At 36.7% G+C, this 26,262-nt stretch overlaps 1 protein-coding gene across 3 annotated transcripts in view; it reads right to left on the bottom strand.

Annotated features, from left to right (window-relative positions):
• HPSE2 (heparanase 2 (inactive)) overlaps positions 1-26,262 on the bottom strand; it is a 617,346-nt gene that overhangs the window by 204,301 nt on the left and 386,783 nt on the right. For all 3 annotated transcript variants that reach the window (XM_007187387.3, XM_007187388.3, XM_007187389.3), the window contains one exon: positions 26,077-26,124. In XM_007187387.3, the coding sequence (XP_007187449.1) occupies positions 26,077-26,124 (48 nt within the window). The remainder of the gene's footprint in view (positions 1-26,076; positions 26,125-26,262) is intronic.

Raw genomic sequence — 26,262 nt, 5'->3', positions numbered from 1 at the left:
TGCAATAGGCTATAGGTGGGAGCAAAGAGATCAGTTAGAAGGCTATTGCAATAGTCTGGTTAAGAAATGAAAATTGTTTTGAATTTTGATGGTAGTAGTCAAAATGGTTAGAAGTGTTTGAAATCTGGATACATTTTCAAGGTAGAACTAACAGAATTTGTTGATGAATTGTCTGATGGTAGTGTCCAAGAGATCTGCACAAGGAGGGAAAAATCCTGGGTTCTGGTCTCTCTTGCTACTATTTGGTCATGTGACTTTGAGCAAGCTACATACCCCTTTGGTTCTTACTTACCCCACTGTAAAATTAAGTTCATTAAGTTATTGCTTGGAGTTACAGGGCCAAGTCAAATGATCTCATGAATTGCCTTCAGTTGTAAACTCTATAAATTTGGTTAATCTGTGCCTCAAAATTAGCATGTAATTATCTACTCATACTATTCACTTAGTTTGATGTAAAGAACTATATTGTAAATTTCTTGGAGGCTGAGACCTTGTCTAATATTCCTACATATCATCCAGTGTTTATCAACTGATTGAAAATAACCAATCCTCAGATAATAAACCTATGTGAATTGTACCCTGCATTCAGTTTACTAATGAATTTTGTAATTCTTTATCCTCCACTACTTCTTTTACTTTTCTTGTGAATCTTTAAGTTTAGTGATTAAGAACAAGCCTCAGTTTCAAAGATCAAGAAAGGAAGGGCAAAGAAGAAGGAAATTCCAATTCAATGGTTGCTATTTTGAGGTAGGTAGATTACTTAAGAAAAACTTAGAAGTTGCAAGTTTGACATGGGAGCTCAACTCTAAAGGACAGGTAAGATTTTGTAAGACAGAGAAGGGAAAGAAAGGCATTCCAGGGGAAGAAATAGCACTGACATGAAAGAGCATACTGTGGAAAAAGAACCATTATCTCAATTGGAACACAGCATGTCCAGGAGTGATGGAGGTAGAAGAATGGAGAAGGATAAAACTGGAACAATAAGTGACATCAGGATTATGATAAACCCAGCATGTTGTTCTACAGTGTTGATATTACCAAGGAGAAAATGGGAAGTTATCCTTAGAAGGTAATCACCATGACAGCAAGTCCTATGCCTATCTTGTTTTCCTTTGTATTCCTAGGGGCCATTACATGCCTGGCACATAGGAGTTCAATAAATAGCTACTAAATGAATCACTATTTTTAAACAGGAGAATGATATAATTAGATGTGTATTTTGGAAAAATAACTGGTGATAGTGATGAGAAGGGACTGGGAAGTGAAACAGACAAGAGACAGGGAGACCAGTTAGTTAGCTGATTATTGACAGTCTAGGTGAGACAAAATAGGCCAGGTATACAATGGTCTTTATTATAATCAAGAGGAACTTTGTTGAATAGAATTTAAATAATTGAGTACTAATAACAACTGTATTTTGTTTAAAAATATTAGCATGCAGGGGTGTTCAGTAAATATTTGTAAAATTAATGTAGAAAAGGCATTAATTAATTCTACAGTATCTAATCTGCTTTGTTTGCTGAGAGAGCAATCAATATGCAAAGATAACGATACCAAAATTGCTGTAACTGATTAGTTTACTTTGGAAAAGAATATTTTCTGTGATGTATGCAAAAATAGTTATTGCTTTCCTACAGTGATGCCTGGTTTACATAATTTTTATTTACAAGATGATATCAAAAAGTCATAAAATTGCAAAAGGCAAGAAGGCAAAGGGGTTGTTTGTGAAAAGGTTAGAGATGAGTAGGAATTTCTTTACAATGAAAGAGAATTTGCATTAAGATTAGAGAACCAGAGAGAAAGGGGAGTCTAGGTCTAGAAGGAGAAAGAACCAAGGGAAAAAAGGAATGAGAATATGGGAGAAGTCAGGAGATGACACAAAGGAAATGAAAGGGGTCAGGATTGAGAGAGATTTAGAAAGGACTCAAAAGGAACTAAACATTGGTCTTACATAAAAAAGGATCTTTGTGTAACTAGGTAATAGATGCTGGTGGTGCAAACAACCAACCAACCAAAAATCAGACAGACCTAGCTTTAAATCTTGAGCAAATTAGTGAAGCCCTCTGAGCTCTGCCTTCCTCCTCAATATACCTCATGGTATAATACTACCAACCTTCCATGGGTTTTACGAGGGATTAAATGAGATGATACATATAAAGTACAAAGCACATAATAAGTATGTGACACACATAGCTATTAATTCAATCAGGGAGAAGGCAAAGGGCTAGTTCTGTAGTAAAAAGGACTTGGGAAAGGTTAACCTGAGGTAATAGTCAGAAAGGGGAATTTTAGTATTTGACATTTTGGAAGCACAGCAGAATCACGCTGAATCACGCTATTCATTTCTTAATTTTCATGCCCCTTACTGCATCAGGTTACATAGATTATTTGATGATCTTCCCAACAAAGTTAAGCATTTTCATGAAAATTTTAAAACAGGGCAAAAAAAGCCTTAAAGTGATTATAAGGAATCAGGACTGGCTCCATAATTTGTAGGGACCAGTGCAAAATGAAAACGTTAAGACCCTTTGTTAAAAAATAATTAAGAATCTCAAGACAATGACGACAGAGCATTAATCCGAGTGCAAGGCCTTTCTGAGCATGGAACCCTATGTGAAACTGCACAGGTCACACAGTCATGTAGCCAGCCCTGCAAGGCATAAACCATGTTGGCATTCAAGTGGTAAAATTCACGTATTAAGGCTCTTAAAAGTACAAGCATGGGGTGTTGGCAATGAGCATTCTAGGAACATGTCAATTAACTGTGAAGGTTCTCGGGTCTTGAGATACATAGCATAGAGGAGCTAGTCACAGTGCCAACTGGCCCTGAAAGGCTAGTTGATGGCTAATTGACATTAGAAGGGTTGGCACTAGCTGTTTTTCTGCCTCCTTGATTTTTCACATTTTAGTTAATTAAATTACCACTTGAAGACAGAAAGTAACCCACTGATTTCATTTTTTAATATCCTTCTAGGACATGTAAAACTTTTATTCTGGACCACCTGAGGTGGGTACATTTCCAACTAATTTGAGGTCGCAATTTCTCCCCAAATCCAACATCTCCTAATGTGCATACTAAAGGCAGGCCCAGCCCTGAGAAAACTGGTCACTTTTATGGGATAAGTCTGTGTTCAGCACTCCCAGCTTTCATTTTCCTTTAACTGTCCTCCTAGTGAGTGTTGAAAAAAAAGAAAAGCATCTTCTAAAAGAAAAAGCATCATAAATGGTCAGTTTTCTATCTTTGTTCCTGTTCCTCTGCACCTTTATCTTCTTCCATTTTACCTCCTTATATATTAATATCCAATGTAAATATAATACCTGATTACAAAGTGCCACATTGTGTCACCACAACATGGATTTGACAGTGGACCAATTTTGTTTCCAGTCTATTTACAGATGCTTAATTCACCTCTTTGGCAATGTATAAAAAAGCAGCACCAGCATCATTATTACATAAATATTTGACAATTATTTGCCTTGTTTCAATTAAGAATAGAATTGTATCTAGAACTAAAATGGAACCTGGAGATGACTCCACTTAAGCACCTAATTTTATAAATTAGAAACAACTTCAGAGAGATAGACCTGCCCAGGGTGAATTCAGGGGCAGGTGGAGAGCAGGATTGGCAGTTCCAACCAATAAACCACACCACAGGACTAAAAAGGAGCACAGATCCTGTCACATAGAAGGTACTCAATATGTGCCAGTTGAGTAAAGAAAGGAAGACATGAAATTCTAGAAATCTAGGTTCTAGTAAAGGTTTTGCTATTAACTAAATATACTAATTGATTAATTATCATATTATAATAAAGATAAATTGATTAAATTTAATTTTTTTCAACCTCTTTTCATCATGTACAAAATTGAATAATAATATTGTTTTGACCAAAACCATAGTTCCAGGAATGATACTCTTAGTACATGTGCTGTAACATAATTTTTATTAATTAAATAACAATATAACTTTGGCAAGACCGTTGAAAAGTTTAGAAGTACTGTATTTAAGGTTATTCTTTTCCAAAGGGTCTGAAAACCCTCCTGTTACCTAACACTGTGGCCCTGAAACTTTTGTATTTTATCCTCAGGGGAAAGTTGTGATATAGAATAGACCTGAATTGTCTTCCCATAGCATTGTTAAGGGTGTTCTTCAGGAATCTTCACATGTGTTTTTTGGTATGATCAGGGAAGATAACTGAAAAGCAATCATTGTTCCATTTCCCCCAATTGAATCATTGTTCCATTTCCCCCAATTGAATCATTGTTCCATTTCCCCCAATTGTAATCATTGTTCCATTTCCCCCAATTGAAACAGATTCAGATTCAACACTTATTGACTATTTCCCATTTACAATGGTCTGTGCTCGATATTAGTTGAACCACATGAAATTGCCTTTCTTGTGGGCCAATAATAGTTGAATATTGGCAATTTCATATGGTTCAACTCTATACTTTAACGTATGTTAACTCCCTTTTCTTGTACAATTATTCTGTGAGGTAGATGGTATTACCCTCATTTTATGTATGAAGAAATCAAGGCTCAGAAAATTAAATTGACTTGCCTAAGGCCCTACAACTGGTCAATAGCAGATTACAGATAGAAGCCTAAGATCTCCGTGTTCCAAGAAGAATGGCATATCTTCCATACTACAAAACAATACATAAATTAAAAAGACAGTGTTTAGTAATAAAAGTGGGCAGGTGCGTTGGGAAGACTGAGTGAGTTGAGAAGCCCTAAGAGGCTCCAAAAAAGTTGAGAAGTAGGGAAGTGAAATAAAATGGCAGTTACCGACAAAAATGTATCAGTTCCCTTCCACCTGGAGACACTAGAATTGTAGCTTCAATTATGTATGTGCCCTGGGCAGAGAGCATGGAGGCCAGCGACAGCTGCCACGTGACTTGAGGGTTCCCAGGAGGCAGTAAGTGATCATAATCTGAGTAATGGAGGTAGATAGAGCACTGAGTGGAGAGGAGAGACAGCAATGAGACTGGGGTAGAGTCAAGAGGACTTTCCTGTCTATCCGCCAAATTCAAAAGCCAAAGCTGAATCACAGAAGCAAGAGAGCAGAAAGCAATTGTTAATTATAGATCATGCAAAATGATGTTGTGCCAGAATAATCAGCAGCTTTTTGCAATCTGCCCACTAAATGTCTGTTATATATGGGTTGTGCATTATTTTCTGTTAATTAAAATTCTTAGTACAATTGTAGTAAAAATGCTTGTCTTTACGGATGTCCCCAGAAGTTCTGGGTAGGAATATATGCCAACCAGCAATGTTCCATGAATCTATAAGGGAGGAATTCATAGAAAATGTTTGTATCATGAGATTATACAAACATTTCACTGCCTCGTTTTCTCTCACACCCAAACTCTGACAAATGTAAGTCCAGGAAAAATAAAATAAGATCAAAATAAAATGTCTTCAGACATTCACGTGTCTTCTTCTGTGTGTCATCTCCATGTCTCTGTACAGTGATTTAATGAACGCTAGTCATATACAAAACATCGGGTGAAGTAATGGAGGGAAGACTAAGAAAGATTTCTTTCTTCTGGTACCCACAACCCCTTTCTCCTCTTGTTATACAGTAATAAATTAATTTATATTAAGATTGTTGGGTCTTTATGTTTTCTACTTCAAAGGCATTTTAAAAGAGGACTTGGGGGCATGGGAGTTAGTAGTATGGTGTGAAGGCAGGAGGAAGGCTGCCCAAACCTACTTCTTAACGCAGGGTCTTTGGATTCCTTTAGGTTCATGGATGGGCTTCAGGGGATCCATAAAAACCTTGAAATCACAGGTAAAATTGTGCGTGTGTGGATGTATTTTTGCATATACACACGCATTTTTCTAAGAAAATCAATAGTCTTCACCAGAATTGTAAAAGGATTGACTACCTTAAAAGTGCCTTAAGCACAAAGAAATAGCACTGTAGGTTTGGCTTCTGTGGTAAGTGGATAAGGATCTAGGAAATCTCTTAAGACCTGGAGATCTTTCCTGTAATTTTGAGTCCCACCAGTCCATGGTCTGCCCACTCACTAGGTTGGTTTTCTCACGCACTGAAAGACTGCGGCTGTTGATGACACTACTAATACTGCCCTGTCTGGAACAGAGGCTTTTTATGCTCTCCTTATGGCAAAACTTGGCTCTTCATGAAGTAAAAAGTCCCCCATGCCACAGGGAAATCACCATCCCTTCACATAGAGCATGCCAAATATTCAATAAGGAAGGGCATTTTCCAAACCCAGCTGGCCAACTTCCTCTTTGCCCCCTCCCAGTCTGTTAGGCTAACCCCAAATTTACAAAATTACCCACACAAAACAGGAAATGCAAATGTTAAAGTGCTCATAATACTTGGCCACATTTTTCATGTGACTCACATTAAAGCATCTTATGTAAAAGTTGAACAAGCATTGAAAAAACTATATTAATTACACACAATGTAAATGAATTTTTTCAAATGATAGAAAATTTGAATTCCTTGAATTTTATAGGCCAAGTTTAGAACTTCAACAGAAGCATTTGTTGGTGCTGCTTCCTTTGTTACTCTTAACTTCGTTTCCTTTTACTTACACGAAATGAAGTGGAAGAGAGAAAAAAGGGGGGCCGGGGTTGGGGGGAAATATAGGAAACAGCTATCCACCTCCGCACTAAAATACCAGCAGGAAACCACAGTTATGCTGCCATCTAACAACAATATATTCTGTTTAGGAAACTCCCTGATTCCAGAAACAGCCATGTAAATCTAGACAATAATGAAATTACATCCTGCACATGCTCAAAACCATCCTCCCTAGCTTCTAACAACGTAATGTTTTTTTTTCTCTTTGCTTTCTTGAACTCTGAGGAGATTTTGTTCCTTAGATAGAAGCCTAACTATGACTTTCAGAGAATGTTGTGATGGTGGGCACCCGCCTGGTAATATAAGTTTATCAGGACCTTCAGTTTCAGCTGCCATAAATTTGGGAGCTTGGATCATTTATTATCAGAAAGGAGAAAACAGCCAATTTTCTTAAGGAGAACAAATGTCTGTCAGGGTAAATGATTCAAGCAGAGCGCTCAGCCCTTTCTTGGTGACAGTAGCTGGGCTCACTTTCAATCTATCAAGAGACCAGTCATTTCTAAACTTCTTAGGAGGAAAGATTTAAGCAGCTATTGAAATCACACAAGTGCATTCAATTTTACTTTGCAAACCTCCAAATGGTGACTGTCTTGCTTAATTTTTCCAAGAAAAAGATAAATACTAAATAATGGTAATAACCATAACTTTTGTGCTGAGATCAAGTTTGCAGAGTGTTGCTCACAAAGATCATCTGAGAGGAGAAAGTGGAATATATTACCAGAAATTGAAATTTGGATATTTGTATAATTTTCTCGGATGCCATCAGGTATGGTTTACCCCTGGAAATCAGAGTTCTGATGGTGGTAAATATAACAGTGGTTCTATGAGATCCTCAGATCCAGTCACCTATGAGGTTGCCATGTTCTGCAATCCTAGAATCCAAACTCCCAAATGAATATAATCAACACTCCATGTAATCTGAGGAACACAATCAAGCAGACGTACTCACTGCACAAAGTAAGCCTGAAAGTCAAACATCCACACTGAGGTAATAACAGCACTCAAAGGGATCAAATGACATCAGAGACTAATGTATCACGTTGTTGTGGCAACTGATCCAAAGTGTGGTCCAGCTGTTCCCGGTCTGTTTTCCCAACATCAGAGGCGATTCACTCAAGGCAAACCATATAAATACCTCCTTGCTCATAAAATAAGACATTCCCTGACTCGTACACCAGATTGTTCATCTCCTCAGGCCATGGTCTGCCTTTCTCCATTTGCTCTTGTCTCTGCTCATCAGAATAGGATTTGGGGAGAATCCTGCCAACAATTACACGTGGGTTCCCTAATTCAACAAAAAGGCAGGTAACCTCTGAAGAGCCAGGGGGCATGTGACTCATCTACCCACAGCCACACACAAACTCCGTTATCATCTTCTAGGCCTGCTTCTTTGGACCAGTTGTTTACACTCAGACTGTCTGGGCAAATGCTTTCAAAGTAGGCTCAAATAGAAGCTAACATATTTTTTTCTCTATAACATAGGCTATGAAAAATACCTATTAAAAAGAACTTGTGAGGGAAATAATGTAGTGGAAAGAGTTTGGACTCTGCAAACAGACCTCGGTTAAATCCTGGATTACCATTTACTTGCGGTACTTAGACAAGGTACCTGCTCTCTCTGAAGCTTACTCTTCTCATCTGAGAAAGATGGTGCTAGTGATATTTGTCTTGTCAGGGCAGTGCTTCTCAGACTTTAATGTGCATGTGAAACACCTGGGGTTCTTATTAGAATGCAGATTCTGACTCAATAACTGGTCTGGGGTGAGGCCCAAGAGTCTGCATTTCTAGCAACTCCCAGACAGTGCTGATGCTGCTGGTCTGAACCACAGTTTGAATTGCAAAGTAGTCAGGTTTTTCAAGGATTTAATTTTATATAAAGCAGCTACAACGATATCTGGCAGATGGAAGGCGTTCAGTTAGTGCTCTTCCCTTTTACTTTCATCATCCTTACCCCACACAATATATTACATAAAACACTATGTAAACAGAGCACTGATTCCTCTGAGGATGTGCAGTTTGAGACAGCCAAACTAGAATTCTAATAACATAAAATCTCCCATTCTTTTCTTCTAAAAAGAAAAGAGACACGGAAAGAAAAAATGGTTAGACTGGCTGGGAATATTGGAAAGTCCTCCCTAGTAAATGGTTGTGCTTTTGACCATAGCAACCTTTCAGACAGTAACCACTGAGAGACTAATAAAGCAAGTGAATACATGGAAACAGTGGTCACAGCTCCCATTTAGCTTCAAAAAAAATTTAATATAACACAGTTTACACCTTTTTCATGACTCTTGCCAAGGAAGGAAATTATTCAGAGACAATAAATATATTTTTTATCTCAAAGTAATACGTATAGAAGTCAAGAATATGTAGGGAGGAAAACAGCAATTGCAAAGAGGCACCATTCCATTCATGTGCTATGTGGATCATTCTGAAAGATTTTACAACATATTGAATATTTAGAAATGTGACTTCCATAAAAATGATAAATAATAATCATAACCAAACTTACACTTACACTCAACTTACACTCGTGATTGTAAGTACTAAGCTAAAGGCTTTACATGCATCATTTCATTTATCCTCACAATAACCCTATGTGGTGGGAATGAATATGACACCTAAGACCCACTCCCATCTTGGAGCCTTTGATCTAGCTCCTCCTTTGCCTGGAACACACTTCCTCAGGGTATCAGCTTTGCTAATTCCCTCAACTCTTTTACATCTTTACTCAAAGCTCACCTTCTCAAAGATCACTCTATTTAATACTGCAGTCTGCCTCCTCCCTATAGTACTTCCTTTATTCCAACTCTTTTTTTAATAAATGTATTTATTTTATTTATTTATTTTTGTTTGTGCTGGGTCTTCGTTGCTGCACACGGACTTTAGTTGCAGCGAGTGGGGGCTACTCTTTATTGCGGTGTGTGGGCTTCTCATTGCGGTGGCTTCTCTTGTTGCGGAGCTCCGGCTCTAGGTGCACGGGCTTCAGAAGTTGTGGCACGTGGGCTCAGTAGTTGTGGCTCGTGGGCTCTAGAGCGCAGGCTCAGTAGTTGTGGCGCACGGGCTTAGTTGCTCCGCGGCATGTGGGATCTTCCCGGACCAGGGCTCGAACCCATGTCCCCTGCATTGGCATGCAGATTCTTAACCACTGTGCCACCAGGGAAGCCCCTATTCCAACTTTTGACCTTTTAACACACTATCTAATTTGCTTGTTATACTCATTGTTTATTGTCTTTCTACCTACCCATCTCCTTCCCACCAACCCCCACTTCCCTGCCAGAATCTAAGCTCCATAATGGCAGGGATTTTTGTCTGTTTTGTTTACTGATCTATCCCAAGAACCTGAAACAGTGCTTGGAAGAAAGTAAATTGTTTTTGAATGAGTACTTATTTCACAGATGCAAAACCTGAGACAGTGCAGTTAAATGACTTGTACAAGACAAGTAAGCATTAGAGCCAGAATTCAAAACCAGCAGTCTGACTCCAGACTAGTGCAACACTTGCTTAACAGAAGAGTAAAGAAAGTGAGGGTCAGGAATTTCTAAGTCTAAGCTGGTACCCAGACCCTTTGATTTCCCATGCAGCTACAGGATGGATAGTTAGAACCAACCAGCACCTCTCCAGGGTGAGCTTCAGGGTGACTGAGACAAGGACAATTGGGACCTGGCACAAAGATAGAGGGGGTGATCTTAGAATTTCAAGCCTAGTAAGTCCCTAAATGCAGCCCATTTAACATCCATACGTGTAGCAGATACCCTTGATATAATGTATATCATGCTTGGGTAGCTTTAATGAATGGCAGATGTTATTAGCTATGTGCAAGGCCCTAGATCATCATTTCTCAAACTCTCCCTCCTTAGGCAGAGGAAACCCCCTAGGGAACCTGGAGATAATGCCAGATCTAGCCTTCTCTGGGTTTTTCTGTATATGTGTATGCTCTGAAATGGGAAGGGTGTAGCCCACTCTCTATTGCCCAAATCAACAGTAGACACTTGAGACAGCTTTCCTGGTAGTGACTGAGGTAACAGGGAGCCACTAATGGAGACTACGCAGCCTTCAGAATTAGGCTGAGCAGAAAGCTATAAGCACACCCCTTGGGCCAATGATAAGGTGCCTACCCCCTGGGTCACAGGTATTATTGTGCCTACTTTCCAAAAGAAGGCATTGAGGCTCAACGAGGTGCTGAGCAACTTGCCCAAGGTCACACAGACAGTAGGCGCTAAGGACCTGAACTCTGTTAGACAGCAAACCCATGCTCTGAATCACTTCTGTAACAAACTTATTAGCACAGAGCTTGACACCAGAAGGTGCTCAATTAAATAAAATACACTCTTATAGATGTGTGTGTATAATCTTCACTTTTTTTTTTCTCGGTCGCGCTGCACATCTTGTGGGATCCCCGGGCAGGGATTGAACCCCAGACCAGCAGTGAAAGCACGGAGTCCTAACCACTGGACTGCTGGGGAATTCCCAATCTTCGTCTTCCTAAAATAAAGAGCACTTTGATTCTTCAACTGTCTTTTAGAAAGTTCTTTTTTTCTCTCTTTCTTTTTCTCTAATTCTTTTGTAGCCAAGCTCCACATCATTTGTGACTCCCTTCCCTCCTTATCCTTTCCTTTTAAAATCATCTGCAGCAGATATTTGTCTAGGCATAGCTCTCTCTGGGGCCCACAGAGATCGTCTTCCTATTGTCATCTTTATTTCTTCCACCAGGAGTACCTTTCCCTTTCTACCTTCTCTTCCAGATGAAGAGTAGGCATGACTTATAGAAGTGATCACTATAGGGATAAACTCTTTGCTAATCAGAAGCCCACTAAGCTCCCCACAGGGATGGCTCTTGTCTCTTTTTTCCCCCTAGTCTATCTTTAACATCTAGCGCAGTGCCTAATATAATAGGTGCTCAATAAATATCTCTTGAATGAATATAAAACATAAGAGGGTGACCCCACAGAACCACCCGGTTTCTTCCTTTGGCTGAAAAGACCATAAGCAAAAGACCTGAAGCATCTACACGGTACTATAAAAATGCTCAGTAATAAAATATGTGCTAAACATCTGTATATTCCATAGCAAGACACTCAAACAGAGAGATTGGGAGGGATCACAGAAAGACAGAAAGGGAAGGAAAAAGGGAACTCACATTTTGTGAGGGCTCAATATATTGTGTGTACTGTACAAAGTGCTTTTCATGCATTACCTCATTTAGTTTTAACAATAGTTTTGTGAAGCAGGCACTAACCCTACTTTATAGATGTGAAAACTGAGCTCTGAAAGATTTACTTTCTTCCCAAGGCCACAAACCTACTGAGGGTCAGAGGGATTCTGTCCAGGCCTGTTTGACTTCAAAGCCCTTGTTCTTTCTACCAAACCATAAGGTGCAGCTCTATAGGTTCTTCCCTTCCAAAATAGTATTTTAAATAAGTTTTAGCACTCTTGTGAATCACATTAAGTCTTTTTTTTCCAAATAAAGTCCACATTTCGTCAGCACTCTTTTCTCTAAAACTGATTATCTATGTGACGGATTCCTTCGGCTTTTTCTTTTAAGCAGAATTTTTGCTTAACAAGTCATTCTAATGACTGGTCACCCCTGGAAACATTCATGAATTTCCAATAGATGCTATTCTCAGAGTCATTTTGCTCACATTTAATTATATTGTGGGCAAACCCATAGTTGCCCTTACAATGACTTCTTAAAAATGTTCATTTTTATGCTTTTAAATATAGCTAAAAATCTAAATTATAAAATTGATCTCTTAAAATTGATCTATTTAAGCCTACAGCTGTAGTATACATACCGTATTTTGTTTTTCTGCAACAGCAGAAGTGAGGAATGAGGTATATAAGTGCAGACTAAGACCAAAGAGAGAAAAGCGCTGACTTTTATATAAGAGAAAAACTTACTGAAAATTAGATGACTTGAAGCTCTGACTCTGACTACAAGGGGCAGGAATTCTCTCTCTCTTTTTTTTTTTTTTAATTTTTTGTGTGCATTGGGTCTTCATTGCTGTGCAAGGGCTTTCTCTAGTTGTGGCGAGTGGGAGCTATTCTTCATTGCGGTGCACGGGCTTCTCATTGTGGTGGCTTCTCTTGTTGCGGAGCACGGGCTCTAGGTGTGCAGGCTTCAGTAGTTGTGTCACGCAGGCTCAGTAGTTTGTGGCTCACGGGCTTAGTTGCTCCGCGGCATGTGGGATCTTCCCTGGCCAGGGATCGGACCCATGTCCCCTGCATTGGCAGGCAGATTCTTAACCACTGTGCCAAGCTAATTCCCAGGGCAATTTTTCTTACATCTTTTCTCCCATTGACATGTCAGAAGAGAAGCTACTGAAAAAAGTTTTATGCCAAAAAATTCAGTGATGAATGTATTCTTAGAAAAAAGGCAGTCATCTTCTATGGCTGTGGTTCTCAAGTGTAGAGCACATCAGAATCACCTGGAGGGAGTGTCAGACCACAGATTGCTGGGTCCTGATTCAGTGGGTCTGGAATGGGACTTGAGAATGTGCGTTTCTCACAAGCTCCCAGGTGATGCTGTTGCTGCTGCTGGTGGTCTAGAAGCTGTATGCTTAGTGTGCTTTCTGGAGTTTAAGTACCGAGGGGCTATTGATGCTCAGTCAGAAGGCTCCAGGGCAGTAGTTCTCAATCCTCACTAAATGTCAGAATCACATAATGAACTTCTTCAAAATACTGATGTCTGGGCTACACAGCTATAGTTTTTTTTTCTGTTTGTCTCTGGTGAGGCCCAGGCATTGAGAACACCTGGGTTTGCCTAAATTGATAAATATGAACATTAATTTCATATTTTAAAATTAATTTTTAAATTTTGTCTTATTAAAAATAATCCTAGAAGAACAAAAGAGCAGACAGCAGGATTTCAGGTTAAATATGGTGGTTAAAAAACAGGCATTTACTAAGCTCGCTCCCCAAACCCCACTAAAACAATGGTAATGGGACAAAAAAAAAAAAAAAAAAAAGAGAAAAGAAAAAAGAAAAAAGGCATTAACCCAGAAGGTCTAAGAGAATAGGATAGGAAAACACCACAATAAAAATGTTGATATTAGAAAATAGAAGAGTGATAACTGCCTTAGCTGACCAGAGGAGGCTGAATTCTACACCCATGAATCCTTTTAGGGAAACCTAAAAGGAGTTTGCCTCTTGCTGTGGAACCCCAGAAAGTCTCAGGAGCTGGAAGCACCAGGTACCTTTGTGAATGGGGGAGAAAGGGGGGCTGAAACAAGATAACTGAGAAACAACTAGACCCTCAGATCCCTACCCTCACTCTATATCAGTGGTTATTAGAGTGTGGTCCAGGGACTCCTGGGATACCCAAGACCCTTTCAGGAGTCCGTAAGATCAAAGCTATTTTCATAATAATACTATGACAATTATTTGCCATTTTCACTCTCATTTTCTTACAAGTGTACAGTTGGGTTTCCCAGTGTCTATATAACATGTGACAATGTCATTGCTCTGACAGCTAATGGAATGTATGCTTGTATATTCTTGTTTTCTAGACTTTTCTAAGGTATGATTTTTTTGGGGTATAAATATGTATGTTTTCAAAGGTTAACTCAGTTTGTTCTCAATACTTCTACTGTGTTCTTACAAGCTATTTTTATTATACCTACTATGATCTGTATAACCTTAAAATCATCCAATAAGTTATTGTGAAATTCTAATGATTTTCTTATGCCTATATGAAAGTAAGAACATTTTGTTGCCTTATTTTGCAAGTAACATTTTAAAACTATTCTGAAGGCTTTTCTAAATTTAAAATCTAGAAAACTATTCTGAAGGCTTTTCTAAATTTAAAATTTAAGGCTTTTCTAAATTCAAAATAAGTTTAAATTTAGAAAAGCATCTTATAGAGTAGCTTATCATACTGTATTGGCTAGAAAGGTACACAAGGTAGCTAAAAGAACGATAGAGGCTTCTACAGTTGACATTGCTGAATGTCTGCTGGATGAAAAGTCAGTAAAAGTTACTAAAAGAAATCACCCCAGGACCATTTCCCAAAAATACATTAACTTGTTAAAGATTTAGCTGCAAACATGAAGACAAAGTTAATATTTCAGGATATTAATATCTTGATAAATCTACAGACATAGCTTTTTTTTGTATCCATCCAACATAAACACCAACTAACCACTGATAAAGATCTTTTATGTGAATAGCAGTAAAATACACTTGGTGTATTGGTACTAAACACAAATGCTTGGCACTAAATACAAATGGTGATGAAATACATAAAGTGTTAAATAATTTATTTGACTCTCATGGTTTGTTTTGGAAAAACTATTTGACATTTGGACTGATGGTACCAAAGCAACAGTGGGCAAAAGAGCTTAACACAAATAAAGGCAGGAACGTCAAACTGTGCTGGTGGTCATGTCACATACTTGCAATAAAATAAAAATGTCAGTTTTACTTAATAATTCCCTTGATAAAGTAATAAAAATTATAAATTTTATTAAATTTTAACCCCTGAGTACACATTTTAAAAATATTCTACATGACTAAATGAGAAATATACATAAAAGACGTCACTTCCACAGCAAAGTACGATGATGGTTGTCTCGAGAATAAACACTTACATGATTGTTTGAGTTGCAAACTGAATTGGTCATTTTTTTCATGAGCAAAATTTTTACTTGAAAGAATGACCGACAGACAAATTATGGTTATTCAGACTTGGGTATTTGGAAGACATTTTTCTCAAAAATGAACAAAATAAGCCTGTCACTTCAAGGATAACAACTGATAGAACTTGTTGCTGATTATAAATTTTGAACTGTTAAGTGAAAATTAGAATTTTAGAATATTTGTATCTGCCACCATGAGGTTGTCAGCTTCCCAAAACTTAAAGACTTTTTCTGATTAGGTCAGGGGTGATATTAATAAATGTGCTTTTTTGATGTTTCATAATAAAATGTATCAACATTTGGAAGATCTGCATAACTCACAACTCAATAAAACAATATTTTCCAAATGATCAATGCATGATGTTAAAATCATGCATGGGTAAAAGATACATTCAAAATGCAAAACCAAAAAATTTAATGCATCAGAGTATGAAAAGTTCATAGATATGGCTTCATAGTCCATATTGCAACTAACCTTTAGGAAGCTATCACTTGTTGAATTTTGGTGTAGTATCTGAGAAGAATAGCCACAATAAACTGAAAAAGACTATTTAAATACTCCTCCCTTCTTAAGCTACATATCTCCGTGAGGGCAAATCGTCTTCATATTTTTAAACCAAAACAATATGTTGCCACAAAACATAGAAGATATAAGAATCCACATATCTTCAATTAAGCTAGGTGTTAAAGAGATTTTCAAGAATATAAAATAATGCCACTCTTCTCACTAACCTTTTTTTGGAAAATATAGTTATTTTATAAAAATACATTATTTGTGGTAAAATGTAATGAATTTATTATTTTAAAATAAACGTTTTTTAAATTTCTGTTTCAATTCTAATACAGTAGGTATCTATAAATATGATCCAGTACCCTACATAGTTGAGAAACTGTCCTATTTCCAAGAGAGCAGAGCATTGGAGGTTGAGCTAGAGTCAGGGCCACCAAACATAGTTGAGGTGGGGGCAACCACACTGAAAACAACAGGATTAAGTGAAAGGCTACATACTAAACAATGAGATATCCAGCTCCTTTCTTAGATATGAGGATGCTAGCAGATTTATACTTCCAAGTTGGCAGAAGAGAGAATTCTTCTCTGGAAAAACTAAACTGCACATAAGAAAAGACCAACAGATATGGACAGTTAGGAATCCCCTAATGTAATAACCCAGGCAGATCACCCTACATAGACCCTCAACTAGTTGAGAAGAAATGTCCATGAGGAAAAAAACATCCAATCAGTTTTTCATGCCTCTCTCTTAAATAGGAATAGAGATCTAAGGATCATTTGACATTTGAGGAAAATCTTTAATATGAAAGACAAAGAAAAGAAAGAAAGAAAGAAATGGGGGGAGGAGGGAAGAACATAGAGGGAAAAAAGTTTAATGAAGAAATCATAAGAAAAGTATTGGAGAAGAAAGAAAGGAAAGGAAAGGAAGGGAGGAAGGAAGAGGGAGGAAGGAAAATGGAGGGAGAGAAAGAGGGAGGGAAGAGAAAATAAGAAAAGAAACAAAATAAACAAACACAACTAAAATTGATATCTTCAGAGAGAAAAATGATATTGCATCCAGAAACAAGAAAAGAAGCCATAAAAAGGAAGCTTTGAAAAATAGTTTTTGGAAATTAGAAATATGATAACAGAAATGAAAATTTCAACAGAAAACTTAGATGGTTAAGGAGATTTAGCAGAAAACAGAAGAAAAAACAAGGGAGAGAAAAATATATAAAAATTAGACTACTGTTTGAGGAGTTCTGATATCTGACTAATGGAAGTTCCAGAGAGAGAGAAAGCACACAAAAGAAGGAGAAGAAAATCATCAAAGAAAAAAATTCAGAAAAATTTCCCTAAACTGAAGGGTATGAGTTTCAGATTGAGAGGGTCCACCACATACCTAGAAAACAGAATAAAAAGAGAGTCACACAAAGGATCACTGAGGACAAAAAGAAGATTTTAAAAGTACCAACAGAGAAAAAACAGGGCAAATAAAAGGAATGGAAATTTAAAAGGATCAGATTTCTCAATAGTTACAAGAAAAGCTAGAATAAAATGGAGCCAAAGCATCAAAATCCAAGGGAAATCTGTATGCATCCAAAATATAAATCAAATTCTAATACAAGGTCTCAACAAGTTTACCTCTCATTTATCTTTTCTCAGGAAATTCTTGGAAAAAAAATGTTCCACCAAAATGAGGGAGTAAACTTCATAAAAAGGCATGGATCCAACAAATAAGAGAGCCAAAAGGAATCCCTAGGATGATGGCGAAGGGAGATCCCAGGGACAACAGCTGTGCAGGAAGCACGGAGATCAATTAGTCCAGATGGGACCAGAGGAGAGACTGCTCCAGGAGAACATCTCCAAGGACAAGATGAAACTGATGGCTACCTGGAGTGTTTGCACAAAGAGAGAGATCTACTCCTCTGGTACAGAATTTAAGCATGACTTAGGGAAAGACTAATAAGGAATTAGGCAAATGAAAAAGTTATTAACTGCAGGGAAAACAAAAAGCTGTGGAAGAAAGAAAATGGAATCATTGCACACACATTCTCTTCTGTGAGTCATATTTACATAGGAATAAAAATATGAGCACTGAATTCTGATCTAACCAATACTTAAGATATAAAATATTGAAGGATGGGGAAATGTAAGTATGTTTCAGTGTGTGATGAGTTAGGGAGGTATGAGAGCTAAATTCTTATCTTCCATAGTAGGAAATTAATAGATAATATTTAAATTGGAAAAATATTTAAAATACCATCAGATTGTTATTTAGAAATATGGAAACAAATATAAGAAGTGGCTAATATTGTGATGATTGCTTCTGGGGAGGGGGAATTGGAGTTGGGAAGGGTGGAGCTGGGTATTGATGATTTCTATTATAAACAAAAATAAGGATGTAATAAGGATGCAATAAATACATCCTTATTACAGAAAAATTGGAAACTATAGAAAAGTAAAGATGCCCATAAAAGCATGCCTATACTCCTTACATCTAAAGGTTAATACTATTAACCTATTAGTGACTTTTCTTTGAGTTTCTGTGCATTTTTATATTATTGAGGTATGAATTGTATATTTTATATTTTATTTGATTCACTTAAAAGCATTTTCTTATTTATTTTTCATAACTATTTTCACAACAATATATTATTTAATATTATATAATATATTTAGGTGTAACAATTTAGGCTTTTTTCCTATATCTTATTATGAAAAATTTCAAACAGAAGCAGATGGAAAGAATTGTATAGTGAAAAAAATATATCCACCACCTAGGTTCTACCATTAACATTTTGCTACATTTGCTTCATCACACATTTATCAATCTATCTATCCCTCTATCCATCCATTGATCCATTTTATGTTTTGAGGCATTTCAAATAAGTTGCAGACTTTAGTATACTTCATCCTAAACACTTCATCAATCATACTATTAACTAGAGTTCTTTAATAGAGTTCTCTAATATCTGTTATGGTTCTTTTTCTTAAGTAAATCTTACATATAATGATCCGCACAAAACTTAAGTGTATCATTTGATGAATTTTGACAAAAGCATACATAATCCTGTGTAACCCAAATCCTTATCAAAGTGTAGAACATTACAATTACCCCAGAAAATTCTCTCTTGTGACTTTCGCTCTCGATCCATGTCTCTACCCCCTACACCTACAGAGGCAATTTTCTAACGTTCACCATCTATTCCAGAACTTCATATAATTGGAAAAACACAAATATGCTGTTTTATATAAGGCTTTTTTTCCACTTAGCATAACGATTTTGAGATTCATTTATGTTGTGAAGTGTATCATTACTTTGTTTTTTGATCTTGCTGAGTATCATTCCTTTATACGACTATACAACAATTTGTTTAATCCATTCTCTTGCTGATGGACACCTGGGCTGTTTCTAGTTTTTACCTATCATTAATAAAACTGCTATGAACATTCTTATAAAAGTGTTTGTGTGGCATGTTTTTATTTCCTTTGGGTAAATACCTCGTGAGGGAATTGCTCTGTCATAGGATAGGTATATTTTATTTATATAAGAAATTGCCAGATATTCCAAAATGAACCAGATATACTATAATGATATCAAGAATTTTTAATGTGTCATTTTGATGTTATATTTTCAAGGAATTTGTCCATTTCAATTGTCAAATTTGTTGGCATAAAGTTGTTCATTATGTTCCCTTATTATACTTTTAATATCTATGTGATCTATAGTGAGAATCTCTTTCTTATTCCTGATACTGGCAATTTCTGTTTTTTCTTTCCCATTCTCTCTTTCTCTCTCTCCCTCTATCTCTCAATCTCTCTCTCTAAGTTTTCAAATTTGTTTACCTATTCAAAGAAATACTTCCGGCTTTGTAAATTTTCTTTACTGCTTGTCTATTCTATGTTTTATTGCTTTCTGCTTTTACCTTTGTAATTTTCTTTATTTTACTTGGTTTGAGTTTAGTTTGTTCTTTTTCTAGTTTCTTAAGATAGAAACTAAGGTCATTGATACCAATGTTTCTTCTTTTCTAATATAAGCATATTAGAATATAGATTTCCCTCTAAGCTCTGTTTTTGCTGAATTCCACAAATTTTGATAAAATATATCATCATACTCATTTCAAAATATTTCTTACTTTCCCTCATGATTTCTTCTTTGATCCATAGATTATTTCAAAGTGTGTTACTTAATTTCAAAATATTTAGGTATTTTATAGATATTTTTCTTACTGATATCTAACTTAATTTCTTTGTCATCAAAACAGACACATGAAAAGATGCTCAACATCGCTAATTATTAGAGAAATGCAAATTAAAACTACAATGAGGTATTACCTCACACCGGTCAGAATGGCCATCATCAAAAAGTCTATAAACAATAAATGCTGGAGAGGGTGTGGAGAAAAGGGAACCCTCCTACACTGTTGGTGGGAATGTAAATTGGTGCAACCACTATGGAAAACAGTATGGAAGTTCCTTAAAACACTAAGAATAGAGCTACCATATGACCCAGCAATCCCACTCCTGGGCATATATCCAGAAAAGACGAACACTCTAATTTGAAAAGATACATGCACCCCAATGTTCATAGCAGCAACTATTTACAATAGCCAAGACATGGAAGCAACCTAAATGTCCATCAACAGATGAATGATAAAGCAGATGTGGTATATATATAGATACACAATGGACTATTACTCAACCATAAAAAGAATGAAATATTGTCATTTGCAGCAACATGGGTGGACCTAGAGATTATCATACTGAGTAAAGTAAGCCAGACAAAGACAAATATTATATGCTATCACTTATATGTGGAATCTAAAAAATAATACAAATGAATTTATTTACAAAACAGAAACAGTCTCACAGACATAGGAAACAAACTTATGGTTACCAAAGGGGAAAGGGGGAGGGATAAATTAGAAGTATGGGATTAACAGATATACACCACTGTATATAAAATAGATAAGCAACAAAGATTTACTGTATAGCACAGGGAACTATATTCAACATCTTGTAGTAACCTGTAATGGAAAATAATCTGAAAAAAAAATATATATATATATAACTGAATCACTTTGCTGTACACCTGAAACTAACACAATATTGCAAATCAACTATATTTCAATTAAAAAATTCTGTATGATTTCAATCATTTCAAATTTATTGAGACATGTTTTATAGCTGAGCACATATGACCTATCTTGATGAATGTTCCATGGGTACTGGAAAAGAATGTATATTCACTCAGCCTACAACTGTCAATTAGGTCAAGCTGATTGATAGTGTTATTCAAATCTTCTATATCCTTTCTGTTTTTAATCTAGTTGTCCTATTAATTACTGAAAGAGACACTTTTAAATCTCCAACTACGAAAGTAGATTTATCTATTTTTCCACCTTTTGTTCTTTTAGTTTTTTCTTTGGGTATGTTTTCTTTGGGTATTTCGAATCTCTGTTATTATGTATTGTTTCTATAGTTTTCTATTGCTGCTCTAAAAAATTATCACAAACAGTGGCTTAAAACAATTCAAATTTATTATCTTATAGTTCTGTATGTTAGAAATTAACATGGATCTCACTGGGTTAAAATCAAAGTATTAGGAGGGCTGTATTCCTTCTGGAAGTGCTAGAGAGGAATCCATGTCCTTGAAGTTTCCAGCTTCTAGAGGCTGCCCTTATTCCTTCACTCATGACCCCCTTCTTCCACCTTCAAATCCAACAATAGTGGGTCAAATCCTTCTCACATCACATCACTCTGACTTCCTCTTCTGTGGTTAAATCTTCCCATGCCTCCTCTTTTCTGACTCCCTCTTCCACTCTGATGGTTACGTTGGGTCCATCTGGATAATCCAGGATAACCTCCCTACTTTAGGTCAGCAACCTTAGTTCTATCCGCAACCTTAATTCTAGGAATACAATTTCACAGTCTTCTTAGAGTAAATATTGTATTACTTCACATTAAAAAAACTTGGATCAGTATAACTCCATTTACAGCCTCTTCCCTTCATCATCCTTTGTAGTATTATTGCCATATATTTTTACAACTCTATATGTTATAAACCCCATAATACAATGTTATATTTTTGTATTAGAGTCAGGTTTTTTAAAAGAAATTAAGAGAAAAAATATATCTATAAATTTACACTTTCCAAAGCATTTCATTACTTTCTGAGATCCAACTTTCCTTCTGATGTTACTTCTGTCTGAAGAACTTCCTTTAGTATTTCTTGTAGCACAGGTCTGCCGGCTTTCACTTACCAAAAACACCTTTATTTCTCTTTCATTTTAAAAGAACATTTTTCTAGACAGAGAATTCTGGTTTGACTTTTTCTTCTTTAGCACTTTAAAGATGCAGTTCCATTGTCTTCTGTTCTCCATTTTTTCTGATGTCAAGTTAGCCATCATTTGTGTCTCTGCTCTCTATGTAAAGTGTCATTTGTATCTGAATGCTTTGAAGATTTTTCTCCATCCTTTTGTTCTCAACAGTTTAAATATTATGTCCAGGTATGATTTTCCTTGTATTTATCCTTCTTAGGGCTTGCCTAGCTTCTTGGTTCAATAAGTTAATGTTTTTCACCAAATTTGAGAGAAGTTCAGCTTTGGTTTCTTTTTTAAAAAAAATATTTATTTATTAATGTATTAATTAATTAATTAATTAATTTTGGCTGTGCCAGGTCTTAGTTGTGGCATGCGGGATCTTTAGTTGCGGCATGTGGTCTCCTTAGCTGCAGCATATGGACATCTTAGTTGCGGCATGCAGACTCTTAGTTGCATCATGCAAACTCTTTGTTGTGGCATGCATGCGGGATCTAGTTCCCCAACCAGTAATCGAACCTGGGTCCCCTGCATTGGGAGTGCAGAGCCTTAGCCATTGGACCACCAGGGAAGTCCCCAGCTTTGGTTTCTTAAAAAAAGTTTTCTGCCTCATTCTCTCTCTCTTGTCCTCTGGATTCTAATTGCACAGATGTTACTTAATATTGGCAATGAGATTGCTGAAACTTTGACAATTTTCTTCCCAATATTTGTTCTCTGTTCTTTAATTGTATAATTTCAAATGATCTGTATGCAAGTTCACTAACCCTTTCTTCTGTACTTTCCAATCTCTTAGTAAGCCTATCCAGTGAGTCTTTCATTTCAGTTATTTACTTAGTTATTTATTTTGGTCGCACCACATGGCTTGTGGGATCTTAGTTCCCCAACCAGAGATCGAACCTGTGCCCCTTGCATTGGAAGCATGGAGTCCTAACCACTGGACCACCAGGGAATTCCCATCATTTCAGTTTTCTATTTTTTCTTTAATAATTTCATTTGGTTCTGTTTTATATATATATATATTTATATATTTATATATTTATATATTTATATATTTTTATATATTTTTATATATTTATATATATATAGTTTCCATGTCACTGCTGATATTTCCCTATGTATTCACTCAATATGGACATTTTCCCTTAACTATTTTAATATATGTGCAATAGCTTCTTTTAAATCCTTGTCAGCTAATCCTATTATCTGGATCATCTCAGGGTTTCAAGTTATAGATCATTCTCTTGGCCATAGGCCACATTTTTCTGCTTCTTTGCATGTCTAGTAATTTTTAAATTGTATACTGGAAAGTGTGGTTGATATGTTGTAGAGACAGAAGAGTGTTGGTTTGGGATCTAGCAGGCAGTTGGATGAACGTCTGGTCATCTTGTTCTTGTGGCAGCTGCAGTTCAGACTTCATTAGGGTGAGTTTGTTGTGGTTACACATTAGACTTAAGGCAAATCCTTAGTCCTGGGACACAGACTTTACTCCTGAGGCATGTCTTTTAGTTTTCACTGGAAAGCACAAGGTGTTTATCAAGCCCCTCAATTTGTGAGATTCAAATTCCAATCTCTGTTCCTCATGTGACAGACAGCAGCTGAAATTTCTGTTCAAATTTTTCAGGCTTCCAGCTGTTGTTTTCTGCCAGGCTCCTTGAAGTCTCCCTTAAATATGCACAGTTCAGGAATCAGGCAAAGATTTGAAAGGAAGTTTATATGCATATTTGGTGTTTTGCCCCATAGCTCCATCCTTCTGAGATTTCCACCTTCTGACTTTTTTTTCTGACACCTCAAATCAATATGACCATGTATTTCTTTTGAGTTTAAAGCCACCTCATACTGTATGGATTCTTAAGTAACCACAGATCTCACCAGTGCCATTCACTTCTTTCAGGAATTGAATAACTTCCTCTAGCTTTTGCTGCCTTTTGATCACTCTTGTGTGTGTGTGTGTGTGTGTGTGTGTGTGTGTGTGTATTTAATTATTGTCCAGATTTATCACTGATATCTGATACAAGCTATTCCACCATTCCTGTAATTGGAACTTCATCTCACTAACTCTTTCTGGGTTTTCTGCATGGGTTGGTGGGCAGGACCAATCATCAAGTCATGTATCTTGGTCCTGAAAATCCAAGAGCATGAAAGTCCAAATCAAAATAGTCTAACTATATAGATTTATTTATTTATGACTTCAGACTCAGAGTTCTGGCTGTTCAAGCTCCAAGCTCAATATCCTAGTATTGAATTGATTCTTTTGGCTAGATGTATACCGACAAATTCTAGTCTCCTTTTTTTTTCCTGACAGTGATTCTTGATTTCCTTTACATTATTAAGAAATTTTCACCTCAGCATTTCTCAGGGTTAGAGAAACATGGCATTTGGCTTTAATTTTCACTGAGTCCTCCTGGCCAAGATTTCTTGGAATTGTTCCATGACTATTCCAAGTCTGGCCTGAACATTAAGGCTGTAAGGAATAAGTGCTAGCGCCCAGGTGCTACTTGTTGTCCCCAAATGAGTGCTGATCCTGCAGCCAAAAGAAACACAACCCCATGCCTGCTGTGGGCGTATTTTTAGAGTAGTTACAAACACATGATATTTATCTTGAGAGATGGCCAATATTTTTTTAAATAGCTAATAAACAAACTGTATTTACAAAAATGTATTTCTCCTTTATAAAAAAAAATACTGTGCTCACTTCACTGCATTTGTACTATGGAGAGTACTTGAGTAGGGGAAAAACACTTTCTCTGATCCCTCCCTGTCAGCCATGATAATTGAGCAATGCTTACATTCTTACCCACTAATTTTTGTACACTGATCTCATTACTTCTCTTTATAAACACTATAAATTCTCCGGTCTTTTGTCTTTATGCTACATTATCCAGATAGCTTTTGGTAAGGACACTGAAGAGGATTTGAATTCCACCAGTAGAATGTAATATTTCCAGTATAGGATCATTGTCTTGTTACCAAAGCAGTAACAGTTAAGAGAAGCCCATGGAGTGAGACAGACCGAACTTCAAGTCCAAAATCTGCCACTTTCTGTGTAATCTTTGGATTTTATACACCTTCCTCTAAGTTGTAGAAAAATATAGATAAAAACAGTCCTGACCTCATTTGGTTGTTCTGAGGATCAGATATGGTAAGACACATAAAGGTTCCTGCCACATTGTTATTATTATCATTGTCATTATTTCCCCCCCCAGTAAATGCCCAATTAACAGTTGCCTAAATAAGCACTTGTTGAACTGAATAAGTGCTATTCTGGTAAAAGAGAAAACACACAAATTACAAAAACAAGTATAAAAAATAGTAATTGTAAGTTATGGTAAGCGCTATGGAAAAACGAGCTAAGAAAGAGAATTAAATAGGGGGTCTACTTTAGATAGGATCATCAGGGAAGGCCTCTTGAAGGAGGTGACATGTAAGCTGAATCTTAAGAAATGAGAAGGAGTAAGCTACACAAAATATAAAGATAACAGCATTCCAGGCAGAGGGAATGACACATACAAAGTTCTTGAGGCAGACATGCATGTGAACCCTCTACAAACTGAAAGTCCTCACCAGTGTGTTGGGACAGAATGAGTAAGGGCAGGGGGGCATCAGACGAGAGCGGACGCCAAACACAAAGAGCCTTATAGGCCAGAGTAGAGAGTCTGGCTTGTGGTCTACATGCAAAGGGAAGGCACTGAGGGGTTTTAAGCAAGGGAATGACAAGATCCTCAGACCCACTCAATCCATGACTCACAATGACAAACTGAAGGAGGATAAGAATTTCTGGAAATATTTGGAACTTGTTGTTTATAGAATCTAAGAGTATAAATTCAGAATAAAACATTTTTCATTATGATTAAAGTTATTGATTGCCAACAACTAATTTTGGAGTTAGTTTTAACTTTTTTCTTGGAGCACGAAAGACAGTTTATTAAATTTCAGTTATAACTTCATGACAACTACTTATCTTTCATTTCACAGCATCTGATAATAAGTAAGAGCAAAAATGGTGAATACCTACTGTTGCCAGGTAACTGCATCCACTGTGTTTCCTGCCACCTTCATGAATCTGTAGGAAACAGAAAGAACAAAGATATTGCAACTTAAAGTAAACCATATCCCCAGGGTTAAAATAAAATAAGCTGAGACAGAGATCAGGCCAATCCTTGGGCAACTATGCTTTCTGAGAGGGCCCACAGCCATGGCC

The sequence above is a fragment of the Balaenoptera acutorostrata genome, chromosome 16 (genome assembly GCF_949987535.1).
Source record: "Balaenoptera acutorostrata chromosome 16, mBalAcu1.1, whole genome shotgun sequence".
Lineage (NCBI taxonomy): Eukaryota > Metazoa > Chordata > Mammalia > Artiodactyla > Balaenopteridae > Balaenoptera > Balaenoptera acutorostrata.
This window is presented reverse-complemented; position numbering and strand designations above follow the sequence as displayed.